This window comes from Podarcis cretensis (assembly GCF_951804945.1).
Source record: "Podarcis cretensis genome assembly, chromosome: 11".
NCBI lineage: Eukaryota > Metazoa > Chordata > Lepidosauria > Squamata > Lacertidae > Podarcis > Podarcis cretensis.
This window is the reverse complement of record NC_137180.1, coordinates 7,156,041-7,175,080: the sequence shown is the minus strand read 5'-3', so window position 1 is coordinate 7,175,080 and position 19,040 is coordinate 7,156,041. Positions and strand designations below refer to the sequence as shown.

Below are 19,040 nucleotides of genomic sequence, written 5' to 3'. Positions count from 1 at the left end.
TAACCACGCAGATTCCTGGAAGACAAATCTTTCATTAACAGCACTTTCCTGGGAGAAGGTTCCATTGAACTCCGTAGGCCTTGCTTCAGAGTAGGCAGTTTTCCTGCTGCAAACCAATGTGACTATCCTGATTACATTTAAACCAGTTAGTGTTTGCAGCTAGACATGCATATATCTTGATTCAGGCAAGACATGAATCTTTTTTAAAAGATATCACTCATACCTTTTGACCTATTTATTTCGTCAGCAGGGGTGCCATCTAGGGAGGGCAAGAAGCTGAGCCCAATTTTCAAAGAGAGGGTTGGCCCCCCTCAATGTTCCGCAGCCTGCCGAGCTGTCACACAGCTAGTGAAAGGCTGCACCGGCCTGTGTGGTGTCAGGAGATGCCACAGGGACCAGCATGCCTGGCATGAGGTCACACTGGCCTGCACGGCTTTGGGAGGTGTGCATGACATCACACAATGCACATGTGTTCTGGGCCCCTTCAATCTTGGGGGCCAGCCTGGTGCCTATGTTCCAGGAATGATACCACAGGAATGATATTTAGCATCTTGTGCCCAATTAAATGTTGTCCTTCTTCACCTTTGACATTTCAGATTCCAGCCTCCCACTTATTAACAGCTTCCGTGATGTCAGCACCAGCAGCTTTGGCTATTGCCAAGCTCTTTTGGCCAGAGACCGAACATCCCCAGATAACTGCACAGCAGGGTGCAAAAGTGGAGAAAGGGTAAGAAGATTTATACTTGCATGGTGCAAAGGCTTAGGCAGAATTGGGAAGGGTAGAGTAGCCTCTCTCTCATCACAAAAATAGAGGACGTCAATTTGCATAAAATGTGTATGCACTGATTTATAGGGTGAGGCAAATTTCAAATGCATTATAAGTAGGAATATATATATATATATAAATAATATTTATTGGAATTTCCAAGAAAAAAGAGAAAAAAGAAAAAAGAAAAAAAGAAATTACATAGTCCAAAAAAAAGAAAAAAGTACAAAATACAGGAAAAAAAGGAAAAATAAGAACAGGTTAAAAACAAATCCCTCTTTCTCTGTCTTATATTTCATTTACTTATTTCCATGACTTCCTCACACCTCCCTCCTTTGTATTCCCATTCAAATAGTTAATTCAGCAAATTTTCCCCTCCTTGTTTTATCTTCGTTCTTTATCTTAAACATATTATATCATTCTATTTCTCGTCTAATTATCAAGCCATTTTTGCATATTCCTTTTTAACCTTATTGTTAAAAATCACTTCATTTCATTCCTACTTCATTTTAACATCCATTAATTTTACACTGTTTCTGCAAATAGTCCTTAAATTTCTTCCCATAAAATTTCAAAATTTAAACCATATTTATACTTAACTTCTTCAAAGCTTTCTACTAACGCCAATTATTTCCTTTCCAACAAATTCCCTGTTGTTTCATTAATATCAAACTAATTCCAAAGATAAAAAAAAAAGTTCTCCTCAAGTTTTTATCCAACGTCCCTTCTTCCTGGTTTCGGGTTATGTCAGTCCTTTCAGTCTCACGTCCAGTCCATCAATCTGGTGTTCTGATATCCGAGGCTCTTAAGTCACTTCCATGCTCCCTCTGCAGATTTTCTTGTTCCTGTTTATTCTTACACCCTTCCCTGTCCCTTGTTGGTTTCCGTAATTTCTTCCCTTTCTCCTTGGGAAGTGGGTTTCCGGGGAACTCGAACCGATAATAGTCTCCGTTTTCTTTCATCAGGGTAGCCCATTCCCCAGAGTCCCACTCCCCCAAGTTAATTTTGTAATCCAAAAAATAGTTTTTCCAGAAGTAGTTGTCAACCCATTCCAGAGTCCCGCCAGAGCTGAAAGCTTCCTTAACTCCAAACACTTCCAGAGACACATCATATTCAATCTTGCAGTACTGCAACTTTTGGTCATGCAGGACATTAGGTTTCTTCATCTGTATATTTTGAAGTGCAATCACAACCTCTTCCGACATCATCTGACCTTGAACTTGCCCTGTCAAGCCAGTTTCCTGAGTTAATTTTTGTGGAGCTTCTTTATCCTTATTTTCTATTAGTTCATATTTACTGGCTACAACAGATATAGAGTCTAGCTTTTCGTTCATTAAGTCCATTTTCTCATGCAGCTGCTGTAGCTTAGCATTTATTCTGCCAAGGTCAAACAACAAGGTTTCTTCCATTGCTGTTCAAGGTCAGGCGGCTGGTCCCACGGTCTAATTCCCAGAGTTGTAGAATTTCACTATAAACTGCAGCAACAAATTGACAAGCTCCCTCTAGGGGACACAATTTCAGTTCACATCCATCTTTGAAGTGTATCCAACAAAGGAAAATTTACTTTCGATTTTCAGATACTTTGTTTCCTAAACATGCAAAATGCAGAAAGCGGCATTAAAGTTAATTTATTTCTCTTCTTTTTACTATCTGTCAAGAAAACCACTTTCAATCAATGGGCATCTCCAAAACTTTCTGCCCTGACACCCCGTCCCCAGGTTTGGGACGACGGAGACTTATGTTCCTTTACTCTCTCCCCGCAGGCTTAAGAGATCAAAAAATGTTTCCCCTTTTCCCCTGCTGTCAAGGGGGGTTTTGTTGTTTATGAATGCAGGAAATTTCAGTCTTTAAGTCAATTTTCCAGGCTAATTAGCTTATAAGATCTTTGCTTCAGTCTATTTACAAAGCGGAAGGCGGACTTCCTGTTTAGACCTTCCCGCTTTGTGCCTAATTCGTAAATTTTGTAGTTTCGTTAATCCAATCTTCCGTTTTTACTCACGGGTACTTGTTTTAGAGTCCAATTGTCATCAGGAAAAAGTCAGCGCTCCACGGCGATGGCTGCGCGGCTTCCCTCCGTGAAAATAGCAGTCGGTTCGATGCACCGCGCTGCTCACCCCACTTCGTTCCGGAGCCCCAAAAAGGGGTTCCCCGCGAGTAGGGGAGGCGCTCCTGGTGCTCTGCCGAACCCCACGTTCCCAGGCTTCTTTCACCTGGGATTTCTAGCGGGTCCCCGCCTTCGCCGCGGCGGGAAGACCTAGTTTCCACGGAGCCCGTTCCTCCGATCGGAGGAACTCCGCCATTCACTGATGGCGCTAACCCGGAAGTCCTCTATAAGTAGGAATATACGGTAACTCATCTAGTGGAGAAGACTGTGATCAAGTGGCCTTTGTGGCAGCTTGGACGGCTGTCCTGGTGCTAATTGTGGATGGGTGACTAACAACCTTTTTTACGCTTCTTGTGGTTCTTTATCTTTAAGCTGGACTTGAACAGGACTCTCAGATAGAGGGCTGTCCTCTGCCACTCTAGGGAAAAGACAATATATAGAGTTGTTATGCAGACATTCAAAAATACAGTTGCAGGAAATTGCATAACAAGCCATTTCCTGCCCTTTCGCAACACCTTAAACCAAATGCCTGATCCTCAGATAACCGTCTCACTTTGCCTAACAATAGGGGCGGCTATAACTCAGGACATTCAGTCAAGGGTTGCATCTTGTGCTGCTTGGCCCCGAGAAAGTGTGCACATGAAATGCTTCCAAGGGTTCAAAGGGCTCTGTAAATGCTAAATATTGTTAACAAGATTAAGTACAGTTTTACCTCGGGTTACAGACGCTTCAGGTTACAGACTCCGCTAACCCAGAAATAGTATCTCGGGTTAAGAGCTTTGCTTCAGGATGAGAACAGAATACGTGTGGTGGCAGCGGGAGGCCCCATTAGCTAAAGTGGTACCTCAGGTTAAGAACAGTTTCAGGTTAAGAACGGACCTCCAGAACGGATTAAGTTCTTAACCCAGTATACCTGAAGGAGCGTCTCCACCCCCCATCATTCTGCCCGGACACTGAGGTCCAGTGCTGAGGGCCTTCTGGCGGTTCCCTCATTGCGAGAAGCAAAGCTACAGGGAACCAGGCAGAGGGCCTTCTCGGTAGTAGCACCCGCCCTGTAGAACACCCGCCCATCAGATGTCAAAGAGATAAACAACTCCCTGACATTCAGAATACATCTTAAGGCAGCCCTGTTCAGGGAAGTTTTTAATGTGTGACATCTTAGTGTATTTTTTGTCTTTGTGGAAGCTGCCCAGAGTGGGCGGGGTACAAATAAATTGTTGTTGTTGTTGTTGTTGTTGTTGTTGTTGTTGTTGTTGTTGTTAAATAATAATAATAAATTTTATTTATATCCCGCCCTCCCCAGCCGAAGCCGGGCTCAGGGCGGCTAACAACAATCAAATAATCAAACAATCAAATAATCCAACATTTTAAAAACATTTCATTATAAAAAATAATTAAAATCAAATTGATAGCAACCGTTAAGCAAAATTCTGTGCAGGTTGCCAGAGGAGGGAGTCAGGCTGCGCCCTAACCAAATATTATTATTTTATTACGCAAGGTACCACTGTACTGGTTCAGATCATTTTTCTGGTTGGTGGTTTTTTTAAAGGGTGATTTCTGTTGTCATGGGGGCGGGGAGGTGACAAAGGTTCTTACACCTGCTCTTTACACATCACATTAACCTGCACCTTTTGTTCTTGTTTTCTCGGTAAAGAGATTCCAAAAACCTGTTGGAAGCAGCCAGTCAAGGGGCTTCTGCCTCCATCCCTCTGGTGGCAAACATTGCTGCAAATCTGATTGCCTTCCTTGCCTTGCTTTCTTTCTGTAATGCAGTCCTCTCCTGGCTGGGAAATATGTTCAACTATTCACAGTTGAGCTTTGAGGTATTAAGTGCTATAAGCTTTGTTGTTGTTGTTGTCGTCGTCATCGTCACTATTCAGTACAGCCATGGTAGATGAAAAAGACAGTAGATTATAAAAGGTTATTTGCTTGTACATAATATAAGAAACAAGGACAACATACTTAAGTTTTACTCATGTCTTAAAAGCTTTTAGCTAGGGCATAATCTCTCTCTTTCACACACACCCCTGACATAAAATAAAATAATTACCGTATTTTTCGCTCTATAGGACGCACTTTTCCCCCTTCAAAAATTAAGGGGAAATGTGTGTGCATCCTATGGAGCGAATGCAGGCTCCTTGGCTTCAGCGATAGCAACGCGAAGCCTCCGAAGCACAGAGGGAGCGCTCCCTCTGCACTCCGGAGGCTTCGCGTTTCTTTCGCTGAAGCCTGGGGAGCGAGAGGGGTCGGTGCGCACCGACCCCTCTCGCTCTCCAGGCTTCAGGGATAGCCACCTGAAGCCTCCGGAGCACAACGGGAACTCGCGCTGCGCTCCGAAGGCTTCGGGTTCCTTTTGCTGAAGCCAGGAGAACAAGACTCTCCTGGCTTCAGCAGAGAGGGAGAGCTGCGCAGCGCCCCTTCAGCCAAGCGGGAGGAGAAATGGAAGGGGCTCCGTTTCTCCTGCTGCTTTGCTGAAGGGGCGCTGAGCAGAGAGGGGGAGAAATTTTTTTCTTGTTCTCCCCCTCTAAAACAAGGTGCGTCCTATGGTCCGGTGCGTCCTATAGAGCGAAAAATATGGTATATGTTCACATGAATCCCATTGAGCCGATGTAAAGGGAATCTGACTGGCCACTTCTCAGGGATGTTGTAATGCTGGACTTCCTACATGGCACTGAGTGAGGCCCAATGACCTTTGAGGTCTCTTCCAACTATGGTTCAGTGCTGCTGCTCATTAAACCAACCCTTCTATAGTCTGCAGTTATATCAATAATTTTTATTTATTCTTTTTTTTTAAGCACCATTCATTCAGCAAAGTCCTTTATTCAGTTCCTCGGTGGAGGGTGTTGCCCCCTTCCTCCGTCACTTGTGTCCTTGGACTGTATGAGACAGTGGAGATCCATAATCACGTCCCCCCTTTTCTGTCTTTAAATTTTATTAAAACACAACTCCAGAGAAGGGGTGGGTGGGTGGTGGTCATGGCTTCACATGACTAAAGGTGGGGGAGAAATGGCTTGGCTAATATTGACTTGCTTTCTAAAGCCCTACTGATGCATTTGTGAGCCTGACCAGCTTGGTTACCACAGCAAAGCAATGGAACATAGGAGGCGATGGTTGTTTTTATGTCAACAAAAAGCCCTGAGAAATACCAAGATGTGGTTAATGTATTTATTGGCTTTTAGCTCAACCCTCCCACCCCCCTCTCTCTCTTTAGGTCATTTGTGCTTATGTCTTTATGCCATTTTCATTCATGATGGGAGTCGACTGGGAAGACAGTTTTCTTGTTGGTAGACTTCTAGGCTATAAGACCTTCTTCAATGAATTTGTGGCTTATAAAGATCTTTCAGAACTGATCAAATTGAGAAAGGCAGGAGGCGAAAAGTACATTGGTGGAGAGAACCAATATCTGAGTGTGAGTATCCTTGCACAGTTCTTTGCTTTTATTTGACCCAGCCTTCACAGAGGTTCCAATTGTCACACCGAATAAAATTGATTTCTGATTTAAAAACCACTTTGGTTAAGCATGGGTTATTATAGCAACACAGAATATTTTTCTAATGCCCATTTAATTCTGTTACCTCACAGCACCCAATCTGAGCTAAGCAGCATAATCTCCCATTTAGCAACAGGGAGCAGGGCACAAATGTGGAGGCAGGGGGATAAAATGACTAGGCTAATTCTTATTGCTGCCCCAATCTCCAGGAACCGTTTCAATAAGGGATGGTACAAAATACAATTCCCTAAGGGATCTGAAGACAGTGGCAGAATATTTTTCTTTACGGCTAGTGCGTCTTCCTAGGTAGTACTTTGAGAGTTCTGAATCCAAGACTTTCTGCCTAAAAATGCCACATTTTCTTTCAGAGTGAACCATTTCAGACTGAACCTGAACTGACAGTCCATTTTCATTGCCATTTTGGAGTTTCAGGAACTAATTTCCAGTGGTCTAGGCTGCCATTCTGGTTCATGGTGAAGTGGTCATTTCACTACTACACCCAGAGCAAGTTGAAAGCCTGTGCTGTCACTGCAATGAAGCACTTTAATTTATTTATTTAACTTTTGTGCCACTTCATATTTCAGCAGAAATTGTTGTGGTTAGGCTTGAACCTGTGTCTCCTGGTTTGATGCCAGGCATCTTAAAGGGTTCTCTGCTTTGGTAATTCCAGAACTATTCAGCAAGAACATGACGGCATAGTGAAAAAGAGGTTGGAAGGTTCACTTTTAACTTTTAATTTTTCTCAGAGCCTTCTAATAAGTCTAGACACAGGTATATATCTCCAATAGAGTCGATTCTGCTACATGTCCACCCCCACAGCCTGCAACAAGGAGGCTTCCCAGCTTTCAAACATTTCCAGGAAAAGGTTGGACAAAAGAGACCTTGAAATGTGTTTTTCTACATAGGCAAGAAGCGACCAGAAATATCTACAAATTGTTGCTTTAAAACATGAGGGGGCAGTCATAAGCATATAATCAATTGAAATGCTTGTATAATTTTATTATAAACAGGGAACAGCGGGTGGGAAGAGTGAAGATATGCTCATAGTTGTATCTCTTGCAGTTGGAAAACAATGTGTATATACAGTATATACCCAATAGAATCATCAGGGGCCTCTTACCCATAGAGGCTAGTGGTGCAGGACGCCAGGGCGGCAAGTTCTGGAGGTCGCCAGGGAAGAGGTGGAGGCTGGACGCGGCAGCTCCTGGCATCAGCTCACCACCCTCACCCGGCTCCGCCATGCTGCACCGAAGCAGCACCATGCCTGGAGCCTCCACCTGCTGTGGCCACCATGACATGAAGCGGCCAGTTGAGCCAGAAGCCGCCGCGTCCAGCCTCCGCCTCTTCCGTGCCGGAAGAGCTGCCGTCCAGCCGCTGCCTGCCTCCTCCAGCCTCACAAAGCTGGGCGTGTTGCCAGGAGCGCCGTCCTCCCCCAAAAAGGTCTGGGAAACAGGGGAGAGGGACGCCAGAGGGATCTTTGCACCACAGCGCCAGATATCCTTAAGATGGCCCTGAGAATCATTTAAAGAAAGGCAGCAGTTTCCACAGGCACACAGCAGAGAAGCTGGTTAAATCATATTTTGGTAGATTTTGCCATTTCAGAGGGTAAGATGATGTAACCTAGCAAGATGTTTTCCTTTCTTCAAATTTTAGATTCGATCCGAAACCATTGCCACTTATGCTCTCTGTGGATTTGCAAACTTTGGCTCTTTGGGACTCGTAATTGGAGGACTCAGTAAGAAAACATTTACTTCTTGTTTGGGGCATAGTATTGGACAAAAATAATCCAAACCCAAACACTCCTGCTGCTGCAATAAATGCAGCTGCAGATGGCTTGGCAGGACCTGACATCTGTCTAGCTGAGTCACTGCAGAGAGGGGGAGGGGTGTGATGGCAGCAAGGTTGTGCAGTGGCAGCAAGAGCACTGGATTGGCTCTGCTGATGTGTTTGAACCGCACAGGCCTCACCACCAGTTTGTCCTCCCCTCTCCATCCCAATAACATCTGATACTGTGCTATACTGTGGAGGTCCTCCAAGCATCTCTCTAGCTCAGTGTGATGTCAGAGACACTCTGCACCTCTCTCCTGAGGTGCGGAAATTTCAAGGTCATGAAAATCACCAATTCTGGCTATCTACAAAGAGTAGCCAGAACTTATGGGCTCCAGATGATACATGAGAATGCATCAACCTGGTGCTAATTCCTAAGGAAGCCATTGTCATACCAAAAAGGCAAAGGTGTCCTGCACTGGACATGGGTGGCGCTGGGGTCTAAACCACAGAGCCTAGGACTTGCTGATCAGAAGGTCGGTGGTTCGTATCCCTGTGACGGGGTGAGCTCCCGTTGCTCGGTCACAGCTCCTGCCAACCTAGCAGTTTGAAAGCACGTCAAAGTGCAAGTAGATAAATAGGTACCACTGCAGCGGGAAGGTAAAGGGCGTTTCCGTGCGCTGCTCTGGTTCACCAGAAGCAGCTTAGTCATGCTGGCCACATGACCCGGAAGCTGTACGCCGGCTCCCTCAGGCAATAAAGCGAGATGAGCACCACAACCCCAGAGTCAGTCACGACTGGACCTAATGGTCAGGGGGTCCCTTTACCTTTACACCATACACAACACAAAACACTGTTGCTGTATGCAAGTTTTATTTTATTTGCTTTTTATCTTATATTTTAGAAATGTACATCCCATTTTTTCCCTTTAAATTTTTCTGGGGACCCCAAGAGAGTGGAGCCCTAAACTATAGCTTGTTTAGCTTATACGGGAATCCGGCACTGGTTGGAGGGTTCAGGAAAACCTTGACTGGAACTGCTTCACATTCCAGAATGCAAGAACTAATAGTGGATGTCGTTTTCCTCAAATCTCTTCCTCAGCATCCATGGCTCCTTCCCGGAAGAGAGACATTGCCGGCGGGGCCTTGAGAGCCATGATTGCTGGCACGGTGGCCTGTTTCATGACAGCTTGCATTGCAGGTACTATATATTTTTTTCTACCACAGGATGGCAGTGTTTTGGTTTGTGTTCTTCAACAGGCCCTGCTGGCTCCAGGACATTTTGGTGTGGTGCTAAACTTCATTGCAAGGATGTATTCTGTGTTCATCTCCTTATTATTATTATTTTAAGGTTAATTTTTCTCCCTTTATCTCTTATCAGTAATTTTAAAGATCTATATTAGCTGGCATGCAAACTGATGGCAGTGTATCTATTTGAAAGGGGTAAAGGAAAAGGAAAATAATATTTCCAACGCTGCACTTCCACCATACATTCTCAAATTGGAAAGAAGAGGAAAGTTTTGTACTAATGAACCTACAATCCAGCTCAAGCTCTTCTGTTTTGCACACATGGGTGGCTGGAATTTCCACTAAAATCAGTGAAACTTTGACTTCTGGTTAAGATGGTGACAGGGCCGACAGCTGCCTCTGAAGCTCCACAGGTCACACAATTTTAATTGGTTTTAACGTGTTTTAGATCAGTTATCTTATCTTGAAAATCAGAGGACAGAAGAATGTGGAGCTGTGATTCCAATAGCAATTAACAGGCCTGGAGCATATTTGTCTTGTCAGCTTTCTTTTTACTGAGTGGTGATGTGGGAGGCGGCTGAAACCAGTGCTCTGTAATTAATGAGATTTTTAACTTGGTTTTAATACAGCTTTTAATTGGACTTAAGTTGTTTTATCCTTTTCATTTTGGAGATCTGAGCACTGCGAAAATGTGGTGTTTATCAGTTCCTTGACAGCTAAAACTGTGGACTTTTATCTGTAGAAACTTCAAATTGACACACTCTGGACTGGATGTTTTAACCAGAGATTTGATTTATTTTTGCGCCCAATTAAAGGGCAGCAAATTGTCCTCACAGCCTCTGGCAAGCCTGCAGGCAGCCCACCTGCCAGTCCAACTGTGAGACCCTGCAAAGACCTACAAGGCCAAATAAGTCCCTTTTCTATCAGGATGAACAAAGGACAAATGCTCTATCAACTGTCCTGGCCAATACAGTGGTGCCTCGCAAGACGAAAAGAATCCGTTCCGCTTGTCTCTTCGTCTAGCGGTTTTTTCGACTTGCGAAGCAAGCCCATTAGCGGCTTAGCGCTATTAGCGGTTTAGCGGCTTTTAGCGGCTTATCGGATAAGCGGATAAGCGGCTTAGTGGCTTAGAAAAAGGGGGGGGGGAAGGGAAAAAAACCCGCAGGAACTCGCAAGACATTTTCATCTTGCAAAGCAAGCCCGTAGGAAATTTGTTTTGCGAAGCGCCTCCAAAACGGAAAACTCTTTCGTCTAGCGAGTTTTCCGTCTTGCGAGGCGTTCGTCTTGCGGGGCACCACTGTATGTGAGATCTGCCTGACCGTTTGTAAATTCAATGGTAGCACCCCCTGTTGGAAGTCTGTCTCATTGGCTAAAAATCATATAAAAAGCTTGTTTGGGGATCAAATTTGCTTTGTTGTTTTAAAATCAGTGTATGCATTAAACCACCCTTTCCAAAGACTAAAGGTTTTGTTAACATTTGGCAGCCCATATATTCTAGTTCAGTGGGGATTTTGGAAGTATCACATTAAGTACAAATAGACTTTAAATTTCTGAATCAAGCTCTGGAAAGGGAGAAGTTTGTAATGCAACCAAGAAATATGGTTATTACTTAATAAAGGAGGGTTTCTGCTTTCTTTTCAGGAATATTATCTGTTGCAGGAGATCCATGCACTGCTTTATTTGAAAACAACTTCAATATGACTAGCAATAGCACAGAAATAGTTAGCTGCTGCTTAAACCTCTTTAACAGGTAATTATAGAATGGCAGAATCTCACTTCAGAGAATCACCTCTGAAGTTCAATTATTTCTCCTACAGAATACAGGAATACTATATGCAATACTGCAAAAAGATTAATACAAAGATAATGAAAATGTAGCTCAAAGGTTAATGCTTCAGACTTCATGAACATTGTCGAGCTATCATTTTAAAACTATTAATCTTAGAATTTGAGGTTGGTTTCTATGCACATCACCTCTCACTAGCTACACACAAACAAAGGCCACATTCATAAACAGCACTTCCATAAAGTATCATTTAGTAAGCGATGTTGGAACCCAAGAATGCCCACTTCACATCTCCCTTCACAACAGGGCTCGCATAGCATGACATCCAAATGCATTATTTAAGGCTCCCCCCCCCCCACGCCATGATAAACCATGAACACAGCAAGAAATCATGGTTTAAGCTTTTTGGGCTGTCACAGGGACTAGCCAATCAGCACTGTGCACAGCCAATTTCTTCTGGAAACAGAAAGAACTTGTTGGCCCTAAGCTTGATTCTGCAAGGAAGTGTGTAAAAGGTAAAGGTAAAGGACCCCTGACAGTTAAGTCCAGTCGCGAACGACTCTGGGGTTGTGACAGTCATCTCGCTTTACTGGCCGAGGGAGCCGACGTTTGTCCACAGACAGTTTTTTCGGGTCATGTGGCTAGCATGACTAAGCCACTTCTGTCGAAACCAGAGCAGCACACGGAAACGTCGTTTACCTTCCTGCCACAGTGGTACCTATTTATCTACTTGCACTGGTGTGCTTTCGAACTGCTAGGTTGGCAGGAGCTGGGACTGAGCAATGGGAGCTCACCCCGTCGCGGGGATTCGAACCGCCAACCTTCCAATTGGCAAGCCCTAGGCTCAGTGGTTTAGACCACAGCGCCAGCCGCATCCCTAAGGAAGTGAGTACATCTGGCCAAAAACAGAGAGTAGCAGATCCACACTGGGCTTACCACTCAAACTCTGTGCATTGGTACACAGCCTAAGCCAACCCAGAGACTGATTTATTTATTTTAAGGAACCTGCTAGGTCTTTGGCTTCAGATGTTTTGTTACCCACTCTCATTGCTCATCCCAGAGCAGAGCACATAACCATTTTAGAATATAACACCTAAAATAAAAGTAGAATAAAACACAAAACATACTCTCAGCAACAAGTAAAACAGTAAATCACAACAGCTTCCTGCATTAAGTGCATCTAGTGATGAATAGGTACTCTGAAGTCCAACAGATATTTGAGATGTGCCCAATAGCCTCGGGTATACTGATGGGAGAAATCAACAATAATAGCTCATGGATGCAGTGACTCTTTTAGAATACATTTTAAACTGACAGTCTTCAAACACAGGGAATATGGCGGTGTGGCTCAGGTTAGGGAACCCATAGAATTTATGCACAAGCATTTAAATTACTATTACAATAGTATTAAAACTTATTTTCCCTTCTCCACCAGTGCGAACAGTTCCACAGAGACTTTTTTAAAAGCAAACAGCACCTTGAGATCCTTGAATGGATGCTGCAAACTTCTCAACCCATCTACATTTAACTGCTCCTGGACGACTCCAGAATTTTAAACTGGGCACTTTATGTAAAGAGACAAGCATAGGGATTTACTTCACTGATGGACTGGTAGGAAGACAAAAGGATAGTGGAGTTGTCTGGTGGTTGTTGCAGACAAGACAAATCTTGTTTCCCAGCTTAAGTAGATTGGCAGCTGTGTAAATGCTGCAGTTTCATTGGGGCTACTGGGTAAGTATCTGCTCCGTATCTCTGATGAGCTCCTAAGTCCTGATATAAGTGCCTGGTCATGATGAAGGACATGTTTAAACTTTTTAAATGCTATTTCAAATATTTATGTAAAACTCTTCCAAATGCCATGTTTGCCTACACCTCCCGACTCTCTTTAAGATCAGGTAGAGACATTTCAATCAAAAATCTTTCTCACACTGAACATAGAAAACTGCCTTATATATCAAGTCAGGCCGTTGGTCTATCTGCTCAATATTGTCTACACTGACAATATTGTCTACACTTACAGGGATTCAGACAGTGTACTTTCCCAGTCCTACCTGGTGATGCTGGGGACTGAAACCGGGACCTTCTATATACAAAGCAGGTGCTTCCCACCCACCCATGACCTTTCTCCTCAGTTACAGCCCCTTCTGTGGTCTTGCTCTATTAATGCAAAATTACCTAAGTGTGATCTTAAGTATATATCTCAATAGGACTTTCTCCAACTGAATCTGCTAATATTTGCTATCTGTCTTACACTTAGATTTTCACTGATATAATTGTGGTTATAGGGATTAAGAGATCTGATCTGGAACTAGCTTTGTATTTGCCTTGCATTAAAGCATCCCTCGTATTTCTCCATACCAAACATGACCTCCTTTGAGGAAGCCAATATGCTGCTGTCCAAATGTTGCTGGCCTCCAACCCTCGACAGCATGTTAGGAGCTGTAGTCTAAAAACATCTGGAGGACATCATTGCTAAGAGCTGGAAAACTCAAGATCTACCCACACTGGAAGAGTGGCAGATGCAGCTGATGGACTATATGCAACTGGCCGAGATGACTGGTAGAATCCGAGACCTGGGAGAGGAGAGGGTTGAGGAAGACTGGAGGAAATTTAAGATTTATTTACAAAAATATTGTAATTTGGTTGAATGTTAAGAAGGATGCTAGATCATAAATAATTGCCCACCACTGAATTAGATCTGAATTTGACGATAAGTGAGATTAAGGAAAATACAAACTTTTTGGAGAATTGCTAGATTTTATTTAAATGAGCGGAGATAAGATTGCAAACAAGTGGGTAATTTGCTTGGAAAAAATTTTTGTAACGATGTAAGTGCGAGCGGGAGACGTGAGGGAGTCCAAAGAAGTGACGAAATTATGTTATGATATAAGTAATGTTGTTTATTATTTATGCATTTGTATTCAAAAAACTTTAATAAATATGTATAAAAAAATAAAAACATCTGGAGGACATCACTTTGACTAAACTAGTTATTATTGTTATTTATTTTTTAAAATACTGACTTGTTTTGGTGACAAATCACTACTTGGGATCTGTTGGAAATTTAGCTGGTTTTCTTTCGATATTGAACATTCCTGGAAAGTTATGTGTCTTTAGATTCACGTGGCAAACGAGGGATGATATATTCCACATGACCAAGAAAACAACAACAGTTCTTCCATTTCAGCCAGCGGGGCAAGATTTAATGAAATCTGCAGCAAATTAAATTAAAAATGTCAATAAATAGTTAGAAATTAATGCCTGGTTACTGTAAAACAGCAGGGTTTTTCTTCTGAACCAACTGCATGAGCTCCTGTTAGCAATTTGCCCACCAACTGTTATATAAGAAAAGCTTCATAATATAGAACTCCATGGGTCTCACTGCAATCGTTTTTACATGACCAGTAACAATACTCTGGTGCTATTTACTTCACCAGAGGTTAACTAACTCTACATTGTTATCACTTCTGGTGGAGCCAGATAAGGGAAGCACTCCTCTGGTACCTATTTTACAATATTAAAAGATGTTAATGCTGCAATCCTACCACCAGCATTTGGCTGGCTGAGGGGCCATAGGAAGCTGCCGTTCCACAGGTGGAGATGGTGGCTTGCCAGCACATACCACTCCAGAATGCCCACAGAAAGCTCTGCAGGTGTAGATGTCCCACTGGTGGTGGGGGACAAAATGAGATGGTGGTGGTGTATTGGGACAGGCCATGGATCTTAGGATCCTATCTTCTGAAATGCCCCTAAATAGGTCCCTAAACTATGCCAGCTCCTGCAGAGGTCAATGTGGTCAATGGGAGGGGGGGGGAGAAAAGGAAAAACATTGAGAAAATCATCAGCATTCCATCTCTTGCGATGGCTGCATCTTACCAGCCGGGCACAGGAAGGGGTGGTCATTCTGCCATGGATTCTCCCCAACATTGACATCTCCATAAGATTATTCTGTTATGCCACAAGTCAACCATTGGTAGAGAACCCGGTGTCCCCCAGATGTTGTACTACAAGTCCCATCAGCCCCAGCCAGTTCAACCAAAGGTCAGGGACAATGGGAGCTGCAGTTCACCAACTTCTAGAGGGCACAGTGATGGCTGCCCTGCACTTTGGAGTATCCATTGCACTTTATGGAGATTGTTTCAGGGTAACTAGGCAGAGGACTGCAGTGTGGACCTCCTTAATAGTAAAGGGACCCCTGACCATTAGGTCCAGTCGTGCACGACTCTGGGGTTGTGGCACTCATCTCGCTTTATTGGCTGAGGGAGCCGGCCTACAGCTTCCAGGTCATGTGGCCAGCATGACTAAGCCGCTTCTGGTGAACCAGAGCAACGCATGGAAACGCCGTTTACCTTCCCGCCGGAGCGGTACCTATTTATCTACTTGCACTTTGACGTGCTTTTGAACTGCTAGGTTGGCAGGAGCAGGGACCGAGCAACGGGAGCTCACCCCGTCGCGGGGATTCGAACCACCAACCTTCTGATCGGCAAGCCCTAGGCTCTGTGGTTTAACCCACAGCACCACCCGCGTCCCTTGAACCTCCTTAATACTTTTTGTCAATTTCATTTCACATCTCGGAATTTGTTTCACTGCAGAGTCAAACAACCTTCAAACCATTTTACAGTTTGCAAAAATATTACTCTTGCAAGAATGTCAAGTGTTAATAAAATTTAAGAACTGGTTATCTATTTATTGTCTAGAGTCAATAAAACTACATTGTTTCTTATAGAATTCTGTCTTCGTACAAAAAATATATTTAAAAAATCCCTGTTACAAGAATATTGAAATGGTCTTCTTATGCTTGGAAACATTTTTGCAGGACACCTTTCCTACTTCCAGAAAAACATGTTAATAGCAAAGGTAATTTTGACTGGCATGTTTTTAAATGTAGTAATGAAAAGAAGCCTTTGTCTGAGAACACAATGTTTTCTCTGGCTGCACGTACAGCTTTCTTGGTCACGTCCTTGGTAAAGACATTCCTGTGGAGGGAATGTGTGAGTTTTAAAAGTGGAATTAGGGGGTGTAAAGCTAATCTGAACTTCTAATAAACTGAAAAACAACATAGCAGTGCTATGAATCGGAGTATTTCAGCAACTGAGCAGTCATGACTGCAATTCCTTATTTATTTTAGCAATTGAGAAGAAGAAAAATTATCAGTCATTACACTTTTGCAAAATAATCATTAATTTACATAGATTTAAGACTATTCAAAGGAGAATAAAGAGGGGGAGTGTGCAAAAATAATAAATTCTTATTAATTTCCTAATCTGGATATAAACTAAGAAATCAGGGGTGGGAAACCTCAAGCCGAATGCAGCTCTCTGGGTCTCTGTCTGGCTTTTCGGACTCTGGTCAGGCCACACACCCTCTCCAGGAAACACCAATTGCTGGCCTTGCTCTGCTGCTGATCTTGCTTGGCTGGAATGTGTCCCTGAATGATGACAACACATCTTGTGGGGATGGAGCACATGCATGTGTGTGTTTGGTCACAGTCAGTTTTGCAGCACCCACCATTGGTGTGTGGCACCCAGAAGGGTGCTCATGCAAGAAGGCAGCCCTTGAGCCGAAAACAGTAAATAATTTTATGAATTGTGTTGTTTATTTACTAAACAATGCAATTCATAAAACTATTAACTACACCCACAACTGCATTAGGACATAAAGCATATTGTATTTCCATTTTCCAGTACCTAACAAAATCACTCAATTTCTCAACGGTCTACTTGACTTCTACTTTCTCTGGCTCTTATAAAAGTTGTTACAATAACCAGTCAAATATCAAGGGAATGTTTTTGTTTTTACAGTTACAGCTTAAAGAGGTTCTTGCTTCTACCCTGTTACCTAAAAATAAGTCCCACCGAGTAGAGAGGCGTACAGTACTATACAGTAAGTTTCTCAGCCCAAAACTGTTATGTCTCATTTTTGGAAATACAATCGTACCTTGTTTTGCGGTCGGGATCCGTTCCGGAGCCCCGGCTGCTAGCCAAAAAGGACGCAGGGCTTCTGCGCATGTGCTTCTGCATGGTTTAGCGATTCTGTGCATGCGCAAGCGGCAAACCCAGAAGTAACTCATTCTGGTACTTCCAGGTTTGCCGTGGACATTCGCCGCAGGTATTACTGTACTGAAACAGATCTGACCAAAGATGCTATAAGAATAGCACAGTTGATTCAATGCAGAATAACAAATGTGTATGTGTGTGCGTGTGTACAAAGTAAGAAGATGAGCTTAGCAGGGGTCAGCAAACTTTTTCAGCAGGGGGTGTGGTCGACTGTCCCTCAGACCTTGTGGGGGGGCCAGACTATATTTTTTTTTGGGGGGGAATGAACAAATTCCTATGCCCCACAAATAACCCAGATGTATTTAAAATAAAAGCACACATTCTACTCATGTAAAAACACCAGGCTGGCCCCACAAATAACCCAGAGATGCATTTTAAATAAAAGGACACATTGTACTCATGTAAAAACACGCTGATTCCCGGACCATCTGCAGCCTGGATTTAGAAGGCAATTGGGCCCGATCCGGGCCCCAGGCCTTAGTTTGCCTACCCATGAGCTATAGGTTTAAATAAAGTTAGACCTTATTTCATCCAGCTAAGTAGTGGAGATGCAGGATGCCTTGCCATTTCACACTGCCTTTGGAAACACATTAATAAATAAAATGCAAATGCCACAACATTTGTGTGCTATTTTTTCCATATTGCCAGAGACAGGAATTCGCTATAGCAACCAACAGACGTTGGTCACTAGGTACATGAGGCCAAAACCACGAAGAAGAGTTTGGATTTGATATCCCTCTTTATCACTACCCTAAGGAGTCTCAGAGCGGCTAACAATCTCCTTTCCCTTCCTCCCCCACAACAAACACTCTGTGAGGTGAGTGAGGCTGAGAGACTTCAGAGAAGTGTGACTAGCCCAAGGTCACCCAGCAGCCGCATGTGGAGGAGCAAGGAAGCGAACCTGGTTCACCAGATTACGAGTCCACCACTCTTAACCACTACACCACACTGGCTCTCATGAATATTTATTCTTCCATAGCTGGCTTACCAAATTTTGCAGCCCAACTCCCAGCAGGCTCATCAGTGTTGCCATTTGTAGGGTTGGTGGGAATTGTGTTCTAACAACTGGAAAGCCATTGGAACATGAAACTCTTTATTTCAGAGTTGTGAGTTCAACCCCCATGTTGGGTGAAAGATACCTGCATTGCAGTGAGTTCAGTGCTTTTTTCTAAAAAAAAATGTTTAGGGGTACTCTCATTTTGACTCAATAAAATCACCATTTAAAGCTATATAAATAGCTATATGAAATAAAAGGTGCACAGCCTTCTAGTTTGTTAAAAGAGAGCAAGCATTGACTTGCATACTGTAGAAGTTGGCAGTTTTATTTTCATTACTTGGGAAAGAAAATGGGGGAAATAGCTAAGGGTCCAAACTGACATACTATTCAAAACTATTTGAGCTACTGAAGTTTAAAATAAAGTTGGAACATTTGCGAAAATTGTCATCTAATGGGAGCAGATACAAATACAGTTATACTAGCTAACTTTCCAAGAATTATTAATTGTGCGTACTGAAATTATTGTTATTTAGAGACATCTGAAGGCAACCCTGTATCAGGAAGTTTTTAATGTTTGATGCTTTTATATATGCTGTAAGCTGCCCAGAGTGGACAGGGTATAAATAAGATTTATTATTATTATTATTATTATTATTATTATTATTATTATTATTTATCTCCCCATTCATAAAGGAGTTCTCAACTTGTTGTAATCTAACTAAAGAGAACCTTGTAGCAACTTTGCCACACAGATGACGTTCCTGACTTAAGTTGATAAAAGCTCATGGGTAACTGACTGCAATCTTAAACACACTTACCCGGGGGTA

The 19,040-nt window shown here is 43.0% G+C and overlaps 1 protein-coding gene across 2 annotated transcripts in view; it reads left to right on the top strand.

The window, feature by feature from the left end:
• The window catches only part of SLC28A3 (solute carrier family 28 member 3), a 51,922-nt gene extending 38,739 nt beyond the window's left edge, over positions 1-13,183 (top strand). For both annotated transcript variants that reach the window (XM_079996082.1, XM_079996081.1), the window contains 7 exons: positions 597-727; positions 4,525-4,693; positions 6,082-6,279; positions 8,014-8,095; positions 9,229-9,327; positions 11,016-11,124; positions 12,596-13,183. In XM_079996082.1, coding sequence (XP_079852208.1) covers positions 597-727; positions 4,525-4,693; positions 6,082-6,279; positions 8,014-8,095; positions 9,229-9,327; positions 11,016-11,124; positions 12,596-12,716 — 909 coding nt within the window. In that variant the 3' untranslated portion in view covers positions 12,717-13,183. The remainder of the gene's footprint in view (positions 1-596; positions 728-4,524; positions 4,694-6,081; positions 6,280-8,013; positions 8,096-9,228; positions 9,328-11,015; positions 11,125-12,595) is intronic.
• Positions 13,184-19,040: the final 5,857 nt, after the last annotated feature.